General features: G+C 44.5%; 2 protein-coding genes across 4 annotated transcripts in view; one reads left to right on the top strand and one right to left on the bottom strand.

The window, feature by feature from the left end:
* The window catches only part of SRRD (SRR1 domain containing), a 34,010-nt gene extending 26,633 nt beyond the window's left edge, over positions 1 to 7,377 (bottom strand). Inside the window, exons 1-2 of one of the 3 annotated variants that reach the window (XM_068238859.1) lie at positions 7,300 to 7,377; positions 4,285 to 4,469 (exon numbers count right to left, since the gene is read on the bottom strand). In XM_068238859.1, coding sequence (XP_068094960.1) covers positions 4,285 to 4,448 — 164 coding nt within the window. In that variant the 5' untranslated portion in view covers positions 4,449 to 4,469; positions 7,300 to 7,377. The remainder of the gene's footprint in view (positions 1 to 4,284; positions 4,470 to 7,299) is intronic. The other 2 variants (XM_068238868.1, XM_068238877.1) reach the window with 2 other exon arrangements.
* Positions 7,378 to 7,407: 30 nt separating this feature from the next.
* The window catches only part of HPS4 (HPS4 biogenesis of lysosomal organelles complex 3 subunit 2), a 97,199-nt gene continuing 86,278 nt past the window's right edge, over positions 7,408 to 18,328 (top strand). Inside the window, exon 1 of the mRNA XM_068246323.1 lies at positions 7,408 to 7,490. The gene's annotated coding sequence lies outside the window, so the exon portion shown is untranslated. The remainder of the gene's footprint in view (positions 7,491 to 18,328) is intronic.

An 18,328-nucleotide genomic window follows, 5' to 3' on the forward strand; every position in this document is an offset into this window, starting at 1 on the left:
AAGATCACTCCATTTTGCCTTTTGTAAATGTATCTCTCTGTGCTAGTACAACATTGCCTTTTTACTGAAGAAAGCTTTGTTCTTTCTGCATATCATCAAATTCCAGAAACATGACTTCTCATTCCAGGACAATGGATGAAGTCTTGCTAATTACCTGTTTACTGTGCATGTGGGACCTCTGCTGTGTAATATAGATACACGCCTATACATCCTGGACCATGGAATCCAACTTGAATTTGGTATAGCCGTTTCATACCAGACTACAACCGGCAGGATAGTAAATATATGTCTGCAATTTTACATCTCTTAGTAAAGAGTCATATTAAAACAATATATTAACGGCAACAAGGGGGTGCTCAAATAGCTCAGCCTAGATAAATGCAGGAAGACCTGGATAGTCAGGCAGGCTTTGTTCTTTCTGAAACGTTATTTTCAATTTCTATTGAAGTCTACCTGACAACCAAGGTGACATGATGAGACAGGCATGTGTATGTACAGTGCCAAGCACACAAATAACCAGGCTGTGTTCCTTTTTTTTCTTTCTCTGCCTGAAAGAGTTAAACATCAGGTATGCAAGTGACCGTTTCTGCCCAGGTCGGGACCAGATCGGACTGGGTCAGACTATAGCATAACCCTCACAGAAGGAAGATATATACAATTGTTTTTCTCATCAGTTCATTTCTACCTCGGATGTCCTTTAACCTATTTTGGTTCCTGGAGGTAGAAACTACGTCCAGGAACCATGCGCGCTACCGCGGCCGATCGCGCGCGTGCACGCGCACTCCCGGCCGCGGATTCGGTAGCCACGGAATCAATGTATCGGGCTATGGTGCCCGATCACTGATTCCTCTCCCCCGCTGAAAAAGCGACAGCTTCTCTCAGAAGCTGTGCTTTTTCTGGCTGTTCCCTCCCCGATGCGTCACTCTAAGCGTGTGTTGCGCTTAGAGTGACGTCATGTAAACAAACTCATGGCCGCCATCTTGTGGCCAAAAAGTAATACTACAACTGAAAGTAAAAAAAAAAAAAAAAAATTAACACACATTTACATTATAAATCTATTGTTTACCTCCCACCCTCCCAAAACTACCCAAATAAAATGTTTACTATAAAAAAAAAAACCATTACAATAAAAAAAAATGTAAATATTTACCTAAGGGTCTAAACTTTTTAAATATCAATGTAAAGATGAAATATTTCTATATTTTTTTTTTATTTTAAACTTGTAAATAGTGATAGATGCAAAATGGAAAAAATGCACCTTTATTTCTAAATAAAATATTGTCGCCATACATTGTGATAGGGACATAATTTTAACGGTGTAATAACCGGGACATATGGGCAAATACAATACGTGAGTTTTAATTATGGAGGCATGTATTATTTTAAAACTATAATGGCTGAAAACTGAGAAATAATTAATTTTTCCATTTTTTTTTCATATTCTTCCTGTTAAAATGCATTTACAGTAAAGTGGCTCTTAGCAAAATGTACCCCCCAAAGAAAGCCTAATTGGTGGCGGAAAAACAAGATATAGATCAGTTCATTGTGATAAGTAGTGATAAAGTTATAGGCTAATGAATGGGAGGTGAACATTTCTCACGTGAAAACGACGGAACGCGAATGGGTTAAAGACTATGAACAGTTTCCAGAATTTTTTCATCGGCTTCTATTTTCCAGGACATGGTAAACTGTGCACATTTCGCAACATACAGTAATTTCCCATGTGGTGTAATTCTCTGCCTTAGCTACTTTCTTACCTTCTTGGGCAAGTCAGGGAAGACAAAACCAGTCTCATTTCCTAGGGCTACACACAATGCAACTTACTGTCCAATCGGCAGGATTAAAAATTATTCACGTCTGATGCCCGTCCAAAAACAGGATCGATTTTGGGAAGTTACCATTGGAAAATTGATCCCGTTATCGATCTGGAGCAGTTTGGACATGTACAGTATACACAATCCAACTCTCTGTCAGCTTACCCATTAATCTGATGGGAAACTGCATTGTGTGTACCCAGCATAATAACAATAACAATAACAATAATATTTATATGGCGCTTTTCTCCCTGGGGACTCAAAGCGCTGTGACCCTGCATTATGCAGTCTCAAAGGCTAGGGAAAAGAGGTGAGTTTTTAGCTTTTTTTTTAAAGCTGTCCAGAGAAGGAGCCTCTCGTACTGATTGTGGAAGTGAGTTCCATAGAGTAAGGGCTGCATAGGAAAAGGCCCGAGCACCAAATGTTAAGTGTATCCTGGGAATAACCAGCTTCATCTTGTTGGCAGAGCGGAGGGTGCGTGGAGGGGCATAAAGTTCCAATAGATCCGCTATGTATTTGGGTCCCATGTGGTGTAGAGCCTTGAATGTCAGCAGGCAGATCTTAAAATGGGGCCATTAACCTCCTTCGCGGTAATCCCGAGCTAGGGTTGGGGCGGAAAACTGCAGTAAAGAGTGGTAATCCCGACCTCTGCTCGGGGTAGCCACCAGAGACTGTGTGCAGAGTATAGCGCGCAGCGGGCCTTTCTACATGATCACAACGTCGGCCACCATTCTTCTTCCTCTCCTCCGGGCTCTGCTTCCTTCTGGTGAGATCGCCGGCTGTCATCATGACGACAGCCGGCAATTTCACTTTACAGTTGCAACGCCACCCAGAGGATGGAAGCATAACTGCTGCGCTGGAGCCAGGCAGGTGAGTGATTGAGGAACTGCTGCAGATCTCCCTGGCAGCATGATTTTTATCAGGTCTGAAAGGGTGCAAAAAAATTGCACTGTTTTAGACCCTAAAAACTGGAAAGAGTCATAACACCAAGGGGGTTAATGATACAATTCTTCGGACGATCGTTTATCCATTTCACTCGGAAATGATTGTGATTGAATCGGACAATCGATTGTCCAAAAGAATCGTATCATTAATAGCCAAAAGAGCACTGCGTACACTCCATCAGATCACCCTTCCTGCAGAGAATTAAGCATACCAGGAATATTAGCCTGTTTTGGGTAAGTTCTATTCTATAAGACAAATGGGTGGGGAGCTTAACTTGTTGTATTATCCATTGTGAGTACAATACGGTATATATAGGGAAAGTGGTACTCACAAACTCTAGGTTGCCAAGGGTAAAGGCAATCCCTGAAAAGGCATGAGAGGAATATTTCAAGGGAGGAGTAAGCTTTTAAACTCTTCTTGTGTATCTAGTAAGAGAAATTCTAAACTTTTCTTATTTGTGTTTTTTTTTTCTCCTTGTAATTAATGGTAATCATAATAGAGAATAGGTTAATCAGGGTTTTTTGGGGGGTATTTTATTTTGTAGGGGCAGTCTTAAAAGTGAGCGTGGTTACGACAGGTGGCTAAACAGTATTTCCATTGTAATAACGGACATTATTTATCTCGTTTAACATCCTGTTATAGCGTTCCCTAAAATAGTGCTCATCAATACAACCTCCCCCCACTATAATGATTCCTGTAGAGTGGTCCCCATAATTGGTGGTCCCCCCTCACTGCCCCTTGCAGTGGCTACAGAGCAGGGAAAGTGTGTTGTCTTGCTATTACTTCTCCCTGAGCCTGCAGTGTTGATTGGAGAGATCTACACCGGAGTCCTCCACATCAGCCTCCTGCTACACCTCCACTTAGTCCCAGCCGGACAGTCCCATAATATCATCAGTGGGGATGATCAATGAGAATGTATGCGAAATTATGCAAATTTTTATGCAAGTGTATGCAGTTCGAAATGTGATTGGTCTGTTTTCAAGCTGCATATATTTGCATACAAATTTGCAGTAACTCGGAAAAAATTGCATATCTGTGATCATCCCTAATCATCAGTCTGAAGCTCGATGGAGACAGTTCAAAAGGCTGGCATAGAACATCGGGATGAAAGCACTGTGCTTAGCTCTGCAAGAATGGAAAGAGGTGAACATAACATTTACCATGTATGCTCTCTTTTGGACGATTGTGGGGTGTGGATGAGAAAAATTAGACCTCACCTCACTAAAATTTAAGGGACGGTTCACCCTGGCATTAAACACGGTCCGTTTGGCAGAACTAAACGGAACGGATCCAAGCAGATCCTATAATAATCAATGCAATCCGTTCGAACAGAGCACAAGTATGGGGAGGCTGCGATAAATTTGGATTGGTGAATGCGTCACATCGACTGCTCCCTAATGGTAGGAAAGTCATGGATGAAAAACTGATGCCCAAATAAAAAAACTGATCCATTTGATGGTTTTTGATCCATGCAGTGTAAACAGGCCCAATTTCAGAAATCTACTATGTCACATAGGTTACTCACATTGTGCATTTTATTTTTTTAATGGAATCACTAGAGTTTATATCCAAATCCGAATGGTAAGACTGCAGGGATCCATGATTTGTAGGAACTGAATTATTTTTAACTGTCCTAGATTTTTTGCTCCCCTTCTTCTTACCTACTACCTGCCAAGCATCAGATTCCATGCCTGGGGCCAGCGATAGTGTCTGAAAACAGCAAACAAAAATATGTTACATGAAGAATGTAAACAAATACTAATCAATCTTTTATCCATGTCAACAGAACGGTCACAAAAGGTGCCATAAGTGATGCTAGAAGATTGATCTCAGGAAATGGTAGGGATTACATTGTGAACACCTCTGAGGGACAGTTAAGATGCCCATACACACACCGATTTTCCATTTCGATTCCAAGCAGATCCAATCGCTCTGATCAAATCTGTTGGAAATCAATCCAACAGATATGAACAGAAATTGATTGAAAATGTCCATCCGACAGGATAGAAAATCTAGGTCGATGGGGGGTGGGGAAGGATCAGTCATTGATTGATGGCCACAGAGTGGCATTGCATAAAACAATTGTAATGCTTTGGTTTGACTGATTTTCAATAGATTCCCTGCTGCAATCTATTGAAAAAAATAATTGTGCTGTGTGCGCTAGGAATACATTCCTAGGAATCTATTGTTTTTCCACATCAGGTGGCAATCTAATGTATGGTATCTTTAGTGACATTACTACATATAATATAAAGAGTTAGACAAGTTGTTAGTGATATATAAATAATAAACACAGTTTATCTTTAATAGTAATAGTGCTAATCTGTAAAATGTATAGCCAGCTTGAGGTTACATTCACACTGACATGTTGCAGTGCATAGGACATTATAATCACATGGCAAATTGCGATGCAATTATATTGTATTGGTACCTTCCCCATCGGCATGTTAGCAGTGGAATGTGCTGGAATAACAGCATGTGTCTCATCAGACAAGTACATTTACAGTTGCAGTGAAGCATACATTTTTATGTACTGTATACAGTATATCACACTGCACTTGTAACGACCGTGTGATGTGACTTTTCCCCTCTATTAGGATCCTATTATTTCAGGGCATGCAAAGCAACACCCTAGTTTGAAACTAGCCTAAGAGCTCATTCAAACATTCACACCAAAGAATGCATGCAGGAACGCAATTTTGTGCATACATTCCCATCCCATCGGGAAATGTGTGTCATGCGATAAAATGTTCTCAGATGCATTACATTGCAATGCATGGGAACGTACAGCAGTAATGTGAATGTTATGTTGCCATGTGGATCATACACTATGGGTATCATTCATAAAGAGGCTGTCGGTAGTGCGGGAAAACACCGTTCTTCTCCGCAACCGGTACTTTAGATTTCTGGGTGGGCATTCATAAAGAAGTGTGTAGGTGCGGTGGCAGTGCGGAGATTCCCCGAACTAGGCTGGCGGTAGGCAGGCGGAGACACAGGAGGCTGCCGAGTTGATACATTTCTCCGTGTTCCGCTCTGCTGCAGCTGCCTGGGAGGTCTGTGTGTCTCCATTCACATGCATTGGTATCGCCACATCAGAGGGAGCGGGACTTTCCGACCTGACACCGCTGGCGGTATTCTTTATGAATTAACATTTTGCTACATTTGTTCCGTTAATCACCGCACAAGGCGGTGATTTATCACTCTGCTCGGTATGTCTTTTTTTCATGCGGAAAGAGCCTTTATGAATGCTGACTTTGCCGAGTGGTCGGTAAAGTCAGCTGTTTTTAGCATTTCCGCATGCGGAAATGCTTTATGAATGATACCCTATGTGCAGTGTGTCAAAACTGACACACTGCACATACAACAGTGCAGCACATAGTGTAAAGTCACATGACTTTAGGTATCATTCATAAAGCATTTCCGCATGCGGAAATGCTAAAAACAGCTGACTTTACCGACCACTCGGCAAAGTCAGCATTCATAAAGGCTCTTTCCGCATGAAAAAAAGACATACCGAGCAGAGTGATAAATCACCGCCTTGTGCGGTGATTAACGGAACAAATGTAGCAAAATGTTAATTCATAAAGAATACTGCCAGCGGTGTCAGGTCGGAAAGTCCCGCTCCCTCTGATGTGGCGATACCAATGCAAGTGAATGGAGACACACAGACCTCCCAGGCAGCTGCAGCAGAGCGGAACACGGAGAAATGTATCAACTCGGCAGCTTCCGTGTCTCCGCCTGCCTACCGCCAGCCTAGTTCGGGGAATCTCCGCACTGCCACCGCACCTACACACTTCTTTATGAATGCCCACCCAGAAGTCTAAAGTACCGGTTGCGGAGAAGAACGGTGTTTTCCCGCACTACCGACAGCCTCTTTATGAATGATACCCTATGTCATACCTTCCAACCTTCTGAGATGAGAAAGAGGGACACTTAAGCTTCGCCCCTGCTACACCCCTGAAAACGCCCCCGACAAACCCCTAGTCATGAATACCATAAAAATTTCATAGCAAAAATATGTTGTTTTATAATTCAAACCACACTGGTCCTTTCTATATTGGTTCATTTTCCTTCAAATTAACATTTTAAAATTAGTAATATATCAATGTAAAGGGTGGGAATAAAGTTTAGAGTCAAACACATTGTTCAGTAGAGAAGTATATATATTTACATAGAAAGAGGGACAAATTCATGAAAGAGGGACAAATGAGGAGGAAAGAGGGACAGAGCTCCCAAAGAGGGACTGACCCTCCAAAAGAATGAAACGTTTTAGAGAAGATTTCAGCAGAATATAAAACATAATAATAATAATGACAAATCTATCCATTAGATCTGCTATGGACATAAAGATAAAGTGGGACGGAAATTTGGTTCCACACAAAATGGAATGAACCAAGTGTCACCACTGCAAGCTAAGAATATATTAGGATAATCTCTGTAATAACAAAACATGAGCATATACAGATGACCGCAGTATGGCTGCCACAGGAGCTCGGGGAGAAGCAATCACATGTATGCAATCAACGGGCAGCATCCTGACCTGTAAGCACTGGCTGCCTCTTGGTTGGGTACATGCTGCTACATCATAGTGGGCTGAAGGACCTTAGTGACGTCACCTAGTCACGTGATCGTCGCTCATCTGACCGCAGATCACATGACTTTTGGCAGGCGAAGAGACTTTTTACTTTGCACTGCGGGTCGGGAGAGCCCGGGGATCGTCGCTGTCATTAGGTGAGATACTCAACAGCAACTTCTTCCTGCATGACGGTGGGAAGAAACCACCAGGGAAAGCCACACAAGGGCGGCGACCACTGCTAGGGAAAGTTTTTGTTTTTTATTTTGGTGGGGTGGGGTGTGGTGTGTGAAACCACCAGACATATGACGGAGATGATTACCCACAAGCGGTCTTCTGGGCGTGCTTTAATGCATGTATGTGTGTATTTTTTTTTTATTTTTTTTTTTCAATGCTGTACAGAATACAAAACACAGGAGCACCACAGCAAAACATTAGTTGCGTATTTGCATGAAATTTACACCTGCAATTTCACCAAGTGTGAACCCTGCCTGAGGGTTTGGGGGAACTAGACCATGTATCCCACCCCTATTCTAAAGTACCACCAAAAGTGCATGATTTTTGGAAATCTACACAGGTAGTTAAAAGGAATCTAAAGTGTAATAAAAGTGTGCAATTTGAATTCCTGGGGCTTTCCCCAGGCCCCTGCCCCTCTGTGCCTTTACCAGTGTATTTCATGCTCCTCTGTTCAGCAGCTGTAGCACCCTTCTGACAGCTGTATGCAGGGTCCCTGGCTTCTCCTGATTGCACTGTTCTGTTTTTACAGTATGTAAAAATTGCGACTGCGCTCCTCTGTTCAGCTGCAGCGCATCTCTGAAATCTTGCCAACTTCACTAGTTGTTGGCTACTGCACATGCATGGCCGTAGCCACAAGCCTTCTTGATCGCACTTCTGTACAGGGGCTGCGCATGCACAGTAGCCCGCAGTTGCTTGAGTCAGCCAGCTTTCAGAGGGACTGCAGCTGAATGGAGGGGTGGAGAATAAAGGTGAGGGGAAAGAAGGACCGCAGAGGGGAAAGCCCCATGTAAGACAAAGGACAACTGTAGCAAGAGGGATATGGAGGCTGCCATATTTATTTCCTTTTAAAGAGAAACTGAAGCAACTACATTTCGCTGTGCGGATCTCCGCGTCTCCCTGCCCCTCTCTATGAAGGAAGAGTGAGGGGGCGGGGGGAGTCGGTGATCCGCCGCGATTGACATCAGTAGAGGCAGAGCTGCAGCTGAAAGCTCTGCCTCTTTGAGGAAGCGCTGCCCGGATTGCCCCCTGGGGATTTGGGGGTCTAAAACCCTTGTTTTGCGGTGGGGATGTGGCGGTTTACTCCTGCTGAGACTCCTGAAGTGAATTACAAGGTAAAATGTATTCGCTTCAGAGTCTCTTTAACCATCTTAGCGGTATGGACGAGCTCAGCTCGTCCATCACCGCCGATGGCTGCCGCTCAGGCCCTGCTGGGCCGATTTTGTTCAAATAAAGAGCAGCACACGCAGCCGGCACTTTGCCAGCCGCGTGTGCTGCCCGATCGCCGCCGCTCTGCGGCGATTCGCCGCGAGCAGCGGCGAAAGAGGGTCCCCCCAGCCGCCTGAGCCCAGCGTAGCCGGAACAAAAAGTTCCGGCCAGCGCTAAGGGCTGGATCGGAGGCGGCTGACGTCAGGACGTCGGCTGACGTCCATGACGTCACTCCGCTCGTCGCTATGGCGACGATCTAAGCAAAACAAGGAAGGCCGCTCATTGCGGCCTTCCTTGTTTATTCTGGGCGCCGGAGGCGATTGGAAGAACGCCTCCGGAGCGCCCTCTAGTGGGCTTTCATGCAGCCAACTTTCAGTTGGCTGCATGAAATAGTTTTTTTTTAATTTAAAAAAAACCCTCCCGCAGCCGCCCTGGCGATCTTAATAGAACGCCAGGGTGGTTAAGCAACACCAGTTTCCTGGCATCCTGCTGATCCTCCGCCTCTAATACTTTTAGCCCTAGACCCTGAACAAGCATGCAGCAGATCAGGGGTTTTTGACATTGTTAAATCTGACAAGATTAGCCACATGCTTGTTTCTGGTGTTATTCAGACACTACTACAGCCAAATAGAACAGCAGGGCTGCCAGGCAAGTGGTATTGTTTAAAAGGAAATAAATGTGGCAGCATCTATATTCTTCTCACTTCAGGTGTCCTTTAATTTGCCCACTTTTATTCCACTTTTCCACTGTTGAGGCACTAATTACCCCACCTGTTTATATGTTTTCCTGCAAATCATGTACTGATGGTGGGCTTGGAGGACAGGATTGGAAAGCACAGCACTAACCAACCAGGGCAAGCTATATAAGAAGATGACCACTATGGAAAGCTATATGAGTGGGAACCACTAGACTACCAGGGAAATCAATACAGTATATTGATGGTGATGACCAGTAGACAGCCAGGCAAAACTGTATGTGGGATAGAGCACTAGAAAAAGCTACATAAGGGCAGGGAGGGACCACTAGAAATGGCTATGAGGGGGAAGCCACAAGATTACTAGAGCAAGCGATAAAAGGTGTCTCGTAAACTGCTAGACCACTAGCGTAACCTGTATAAGGAGGAAGGGAACCATAGGGAAAGGGAGATGTGTCCACTAGACCCTAGGTTCTCAACATGTGGTACGCGTACCCCAGGGGGTACTTCTGATGGTTCCAGGGGGTACTCGGCTTGACAAACTTTACCAATAATAATACATTTTGAGTTTAAGAAAATGATAAATCTTATTTAAACAATACCAAATTAATATTTTTGCTAATTAAAAGCAATAGTACATGCTTGGAAAGTGTTTAGAACCAATTTTCATGTACTACGATCAAATATATATTTGTCAAGGGGTACTTGTGATAATGTTTACTATGCTAGGGGGTACTTGGTGAGTACAGGGTTTTAAAAGGGGTACATACCAGTAAAATGTTGAGAAACACTGCACTAGACTACCAGGAAAACTATATAAAGGGGAGAACCACAAGTCTATCAGTGGAAGCTATATATGGGGGTCACCTTGGAAAACACTTTGCTGCTTGGGATAGTGTGTTTTGGGTTTTCTTCTATTCTCTCCCTGAAAACTATTTAGCCTTGAATCTGCCATGATGCGAGGAATGTGTGTAGGCAACAGTAATGGAGTAAATTTGTGTGCAGATTGTTGGCTGTGTGTTATTTTTAAGGGTGTTCAATGGGATAATACACCAGTGATGAATCCTGTACACAAAGTAGAAGTACAGTAGCACAATGAACATACAGCAAGAGGAATAATGTTTATACCACTATAAAGTTTGCACAGTCTAGCTCTTCTGTCTTGACTAGAAATGTGTTCATGCCTCGTAAGTTTTCCAGGAATGGTAGTTATTCTGTGATGTAGTGAGGTGTGTGCCCTCAATGAGGACAAGACTGTATGTGTGACTATAGATGCAGTCAGAAGTACATAGCTTTTAGGCTGGTGCCTTAACTATTACCACTGTGTTGCTATAGAAGCTGTGTCATTAAAGTGTACATGAAATGGGGAATAAAGTTCTACTTTACTTACCTGGGGCTTTTTCAGCCCCCCTGTAACATTACAGGTAACTCGGTTTCCTCCTGACCTTCTTGGTTCTGCCTCTATGCCCCTCCAAAAGCTTGTTGACTAGACTAGCCGTAGCGTATTGATTATTATTATTTTTTCCCAGAGCGTCCCTGGGACAGCACCCCTCCTCTGAGACTTGTCTCCCCTCCCAATTCTGGACAGGAAGCTATTAAACAAACAAATTTGCATAATGGACAGCAGTACATGTATAAATACAAGCCACTTACAATGATCCTCAGTTGTTTTTCCTGTCCCGGACAGGAGCGGATGGAGGGGTCTCTGTGCTCCCATGTCAGGTGGCAGGTGCAGCGTGTGGGGCAGGCAATGACGGGCTGAGCAGGGGACTCAGTGTGCTATGCGCCCAGCGTGGTGGAGGCTTCTCCTTGGAGTGCGGAAGTTTTATGGACGGCAGAGCGCTAACCGGAAGTTCCGGCGGAAGCGCGATGACGTCATGTGCAGGCGTCCCACATGACTGGTCACATGATCAGGCCTGATTGCAGGCCCGCAGCGGTGATCATTACGGCGATTGGCTGCTGGACACAGAGGCAGCTGCTGGCAATTAAGGAGGAGGAGGGTAAGATTTAAAAAAAGATCTGTTGTTTGTCCATGACTCAATGCTGTTTGGTGGATCATGGAGGACGCCGCAGGCCTTTCCTCACTGCAATCTGCAGGGACTGGCTCTGAACCCTCTCTGGTGAGACATTGTTTGTGTTTTTTCTGCGGAATATGCTGTTTAAGTTACACTGAGGGGACTGATAGTTTTTTTCTTATCTATATATTTCAGCCTAAACTTCCAAAAGCTGACAAAGATAAGGAAAAGGATAAATCATCTCAGTCCACTCTGAGTAAACACTCATCATCCTCCAAAGAAAGGCGATGTGCTATCTGCAATAATCGCATATCCTCATCTGCTCCTTCATCTAAGAAATTATGTCAGTATTGTACAGATAAAATTGTCAAGGATGAATCCCCAGTAGTTTTCAAAGACTTAATGGGATGGATGCGCTCGGAGATGTCTTCAGCCATAAAAGAAATTAAGGATTCTGCTATAGCATCATCCTCATCAGCGGTAGCAGATCCTATGGAAGACATCCCACCTTTGGAGGGCACTTCCCCTATGGAGGGCACTTCGGCTATTCCTGATGTCACTGTCCCTATACCTTCCCTATCTATTCCTAAGAGAAAGAGGGGAGAGGATTCAGAGGAGTCAGAAAATTCTGGGGAGGAGGGTGAAATATCTTCCTTTGAAGAGATTTCCGCTGAGGATACATCTGATAGACCAGACAAAGGGCAGAAATTTGCTTTTTCTCCGGACCTAATGAAGAATCTGTTATCTGATATGCATACGGCTATGGGTATTACAGTTGAACAGAGGACTTTGACACCCTTGGATCAGATGTACGAAGGTTTGTCAGATCCCCAGTCCAGTTTTATCCCAGTTCATTCTTCTCTAAAAAATATGATTAAGAAGGAGTGGGATGAACCTGAAAAGAGAGCCTTTTGGCCTCGGTCATTAAATCGTAGATACCCGTTTTGTGCGGAGGACCAGAAATTCTGGGGTACATCTCCCAAGCTTGACCCATCTTTTTCCAGGGTGTCAAAGAAAACAGATTTGCAGTTCGAAAATTTTGGAAACTTAAAGGATCCAATTGACAAAAAAGCGGATAATCTCCTCAGAAGAGCATGGGAGTCCTCATCACTAACTTTTAAACCTGCAGTAGCTTCAACAGCAGTGGGTAGGTCCCTGAAATACTGGTTGATGGAAACACAGGACAAGATTGCTTCTGGTGTTCCTAGGGAGGAGATATTAAAGGACTTTCCAAAACTATTCAATTCCACCAATTATCTCACTGATGCAGCAGATGATACGGTGAAGTTGACAGCCAGGACCACTGCCTTAGTAAATTCTGCTAGACGTGGTATATGGGTAAAGACGTGGCAGGGAGATAACTCTTCCCGCTCTAAATTATGTAGTCTACCTTGTGAGGGGGAATTTCTTTTTGGCTCTAAGTTAGAGCAGACTTTGGAAAGAACTGCTGATGCTAAAAAGAATTTTCCTGTTAAAAGGAGGACCTTTCCACCCAAACGCTCCTTTCGTTCCTCTAAACCTGAACAAGACCCCAAGACTTCATCGAGAAAGAGATGGGGTCCAAGTAGGCCTCAGAAAGCCAAATCAAATTTTGCCCATACCTCCCAGCAAAATAAACAATGACGTCAGGATCCCGGTGGGGGGAAGACTGGCCCATTTTTACGAGCAGTGGCTCCTTCTTCCTCAAAATCTCTGGTTACAGAAAATTGTGTTAGAAGGGTATGCCATAGAATTTCAGTATCCCCCCCTCGAAGGTTCTGGGTAAATCAAAGACCAAAGACAGAGATTCAAACAAGGGCATTACAAAACGAAGTGACTATGTTACTACAAAAAAGAGTTATCAGAGAAGTCCCATCATGCCAGAGGGGTCAGGGATATTATTCACCGGTCTTTCTTGTAAAAAAGCCTCAGGGGGAGTTCCGCTTCATCCTCAATCTGAAAGGGTTGAACAAGGCCGTAAAATATCGAAGATTCAGGATGGACAATATCACCTCTGTTATAAGTCTGTTACAGAAGGATTGCTTCCTGGCATCATTGGATCTCAAGGACGCCTATCTACACATCCCGATAGAGCTACGGTCTCAGCAGTTCCTAAGGTTTGCCATCAGCATTCAGGAAGAGACCACAGGTGCCATTACGCTAAGAAGGGCTATGTCAGTTCTAGGTCTTCTAACCTCCTCCTTCCCTGCAGTCCAGTGGGGACAACTCCATTCAAGAATACTGCAAAATTGGATCCTAAAGAATTGGAACAGAAAGGTGACGTCCTTAGAAAGAAGATTGCTAATTCCTTTCAGAGTAAAGGCAGCTCTCAGCTGGTGGCAGAATCCAGTTCGTCTGTCCGAAGGTCGACCGTGGTTTTCTCCAGTCGAAAAGATCATGACAACAGACGCCAGCTCCTGGGGATGGGGGGCTCATATAGACTCACTACCAGCACAGGGTCAGTGGTCCACTTTGATGAAAGGAAGATCGTCAAACAGCAGAGAGTTACAGGCAGTATGGATGGGCCTACTTCACTTTTGCAATTACATCAGCCACTGTCATGTTCTAGTACGTTCAGACAACGCCAGTGTAGTGGCATACATCAACAGGCAAGGAGGAACGAAAAGTCATCTTTTATGGTCTCAGACCTCAAAAATCCTATTGTGGGCGGAGAAAAATCTAAAATCCATCAGAGCAGTGCATCTGAGGGGTGTAAACAATTATCTTGCGGATTATCTAAGCAGATCGGCTCTAAAGCAGGACGAGTGGACCCTGAATTCGGAGGTTTTCCAGGAGATCTGCATGACATGGACACATCCAGAAGTGGATCTATTTGCAAGGAGGAGCAACGCAAGGTGTCAACTCTTTTGTTCCCTATGGCCCCAGGACAGGCCATGGGCGATAGATGCCTTTTCGATAGATTGGAGCATCAGACTAATGTATGCTTTTCCCCCTCTATCCCAGATCCCGAAGGTTCTCAGCAAGATTTGTCGAGACAAGGCTCGATTAATTCTGATAGTTCCATTTTGGCCGAAAAGACCGTGGTTCAGTCTATTACAGAGGTTATCGATCAGTCCTCCGTTGCTTTTACCTCAACGTCCGGATCTATTGCAGCAGGGGCCAGTTTTTCATCCAAATCTTCAGCAGATGCGTCTCTCTGCATGGAACCTGAGTGGAACATTTTGAAGTCTAAGGGGTTTTCAGATGGTCTTTCGGAAACCTTGATTCAAAGTCGAAAGAAAGTGACAAGAGTAATTTATCAGAAGGCCTGGCGAGTCTATAATAGCTGGTGTTTGGAGAGATCCATGAATGTTCATTCATCAACATCAGTTTTAGAATTCCTGCAGGCAGGGTTTGAAAAAGGACTGAGTATTAGTACATTAAAAGTTCAGACAGCGGCAATCAGTGTTTTCCTACAAAGAAGGTTAGCCCAGGAGGAGTTCATTCTTCGTTTTTTTCAGGCAATTAAGAGGTTACGTCCAGTGTTGGTTCCGAGAACCCCGTCTTGGGATTTAAACATAGTCTTACAGGCTATGTGTGGTCCTCCCTTTGAACCAATTGACCAAGTTTCGGAAAAATTGTTATCCTTGAAGATGGCATTTCTTCTTGCGATTACTTCGGCAAGAAGGGTAGGAGAGTTACAGGCTTTGTCAATTAAGCCTCCCTACTGTATTATTTCAGAAAACAAGGTTACTTTGAGGCCAGATATTGCCTTCCTTCCAAAAGTAGTCTCAACTTTTCACAGAACTCAGGAGATATTTCTTCCTTCATTTTGTGAGAAACAGTCTAATGAAAAAGAGAAACAGCTTCATTGTCTGGATGTCAGAAGGTGTCTACTTCAATACTTGGAGAGGTCTAAATCATGGAGGAAGACAGATGCTTTGTTCATCCTGTTTGCTGGAAAGAATAGGGGGCTCCGTGCATCAAAGCCAACTATTGCTAGATGGATAAGACAGGCTATTCTAATGGCATATCAATCACAGGGTAAGGTCCTTCCAACATCTGTCAAAGCTCATTCTACAAGAAGTGTCGCAACCTCATGGGCAGAGAGGGCTGGAGCTTCCATCGAGCAGATTTGTAGAGCGGCTACCTGGTCCAGCCAGAACACATTTGTAAAACATTACAGACTAAATTTATTATCAAGTGGTGATCTAGCCTTTGGTAGAAAAGTTCTACAGGCAGTAGTCCCACCCTAATGAGAATCTTGTTTATCGTCTCAGAGGAGGGGTGCTGTCCCAGGGACGCTCTGGGAAAGACCACACTTACCTTCGGTAAGGTCTTTTCCAGTAGTCCAGGGGACAGCACCCCTACTTCCCACCCTATGTGGGAAACTATTAAGAAGAAATTTTGCAAGCATCGTATGGTGAGTCCGGGTCATCTTTGTTATTACTGAGGATCATTGTAAGTGGCTTGTATTTATACATGTACTGCTGTCCATTATGCAAATTTGTTTGTTTAATAGCTTCCTGTCCAGAATTGGGAGGGGAGACAAGTCTCAGAGGAGGGGTGCTGTCCCCTGGACTACTGGAAAAGACCTTACCGAAGGTAAGTGTGGTCTTTTCAACTTTCTACTTGGTCTTTGGTGTGATAATCGATTGCATCATGTGTTTTATTGAAGTCCAAATATGCTGCCTACATGTGGAAATGTCCACAGTATAATTGCTTCCGTGTTAGAGACCTCAATCTTGTAAAAGTAACTGGATTGTAAACAGTCCTTGTTTAAAAAAAACTTGGGAGACTCGCAGCGTAGAGAAATGCTTGACCTCTTTGTAAATGTTCATTGTTCTAAATACATTACAATGTAATAGTTTAGTATCTCTGGGGAAAAATCTGCACTATTCACAGCAGCAGCTATTTGATTGGGTGCTCTCCTGCCCCCGCCAATAGTTTCTCCTGGTGGTCTAGTCGTTCCTGCATATAGTTTTCCCTGGTGGTTTAGTGGCCCCACCTCACATAATTTTCTTTCTCTCCTCATCCTCCAGGACAGCTCACCTGAGATTATCATTGATCCCCTCCCCTATGGAAACACATGCAAATGTCAATTAATTAAACAAATTAGCTCCCACTACATAGCCAGTTACCTCCTGTGCTTCCCCAGTTCTTCATTGTTTCCAGCTCACCCATGGCTCACTGCAGTTTGTTTGTTGTTTTGACTATAGGGGAGCTTGTTTGCACCTATAGTGGAAAGATAGGATATATTTTCCTCATGTGGGGGCAGTTCCTGCTTGGTATGCGGAGCGGACAGAGAGTGTGATATGACAGGTGTTTTTCATTCACTCCCGGTCGATCTAACATGCTCTGGAGTGAGTGTGTTCTATCCTCCCTCATGGCTGCCCCTGATATGGTGTCCTCTGAACACATGTAAGCGGCTGACAGCTCCTCCGCATGGCTGCCTAGGGTCGGCAGACGGAAGCTCCGCCAGTCCAGGGCGTCTATTGGTGGTGCCAGCAGGAAGGGTTCCTTTGACCGTAGGGGCGGCGCTGAGCACACGAGGACGGCATTTTAAGCCGTTGAGCACATGTGGGACACCAGAGGCTGTCAGAAGCAGATGGAGATGAAGCAGTCTGATTCCTCTACTGTGGACAGTGATAAGGTACAGGCTGCAGACCCTGAGTAAGCAAGCACTCAGCTACAGGTACCTCTTTATCTCCTGTCTCTCACTCAGATGTGTATTATGGTTGTGATGAACAGGATTTCTAAGCTGCACTATGTGTTATGCAGCGTAGCGTTTAAAAGGAGGTTCCCTTTTAAACAGTAAGATCAGGAGCATCCCTCTCAGAGGGGATCCCAGGCGACCGTCTCAGCTGTCAGGCAGCAGGTCTCCTGGCGGAGCTCCACTCCACCGCGGTGGTTGCGGAAGTTCATCCGCCTTGAAATGGTTGCACTGATGCAAACTCATGGGGGCGTGCGTTCCATGGGAGCTCCCGGTGGAAGTCGCTACTCTGTAACTTCCGCTGGCTGTGCGGCGTCTATTCCAATAGACATATCGAGAGGCAGCAGCAGCTACTAGCAGCCCCAGGCTGACACTGCTCCAGGAGCTGCTGCTCCCTCTGCCATCATGGAGCTTTCCTCCTCTCAGGGTGTGAGCCCAGCCGCACAAGCCAGTACAAGCCAGAGCTACAGGCCTTCTATCCTGATAGATCTGAGTCTAGACTGGTGGGATTTGCTTTGCAGTACCCTATCTGAAACCTTGAGGTAATGCTTATACTTGTCAGGGGTAAAGCATGAAGGTAATAACCAGTTCAATGTTTGTCCAAATTTCAATGACCACTTTCTGGGAAGTATTTAATTTGTTAAAGAGCTTCCATTAGAAGTAATCCAGTCTAATCGGGCTGAGAGACCTCAGGTGTTTCATCATCCAATGGTTTCAGATTCCTCCTTGAGGGGAAACGGAGGCTGGGGGATGGGCACTCCCTATAGCTTTGCTAAAGGATTGCATGTAATGCATTTGCAGTGTTCTCCCCAGGATTTTTTTTCAGCCGGGTGGCATGAAAAAGTAGCCGGGTGGCGTGAAAAAGTAGCCGGGTGGCGTGCGACGGGGAAGTGCAGGACAACTCTGCTTACAGCATAGGGGGAGGATGAGGAGACGAGCCGATGTACCTGCTAGGTACACACGATGCAATTTTCTGACAGATTTACTGTCGCATGGACTATTTCCAACATGTTTAATCTGATTTTCAATCGATTTTCCGTTTACTTCTATGGGAAATCGAGCGGAAATTTGATCAGAAATCAGATTGGACATGTTGGAAATAGTCCATCTGACAGTAAATCTGTCAGAAAATTGCATCGGGTGTACCTAGCATTAGGGAGAAAGTATTTCAGATTATGGTGCTCAGGTTCCTGTAAAGCAGACCAGCACTCA

This window comes from Hyperolius riggenbachi, chromosome 1 (genome assembly GCF_040937935.1).
Source record: "Hyperolius riggenbachi isolate aHypRig1 chromosome 1, aHypRig1.pri, whole genome shotgun sequence".
Classification (NCBI taxonomy): domain Eukaryota; kingdom Metazoa; phylum Chordata; class Amphibia; order Anura; family Hyperoliidae; genus Hyperolius; species Hyperolius riggenbachi.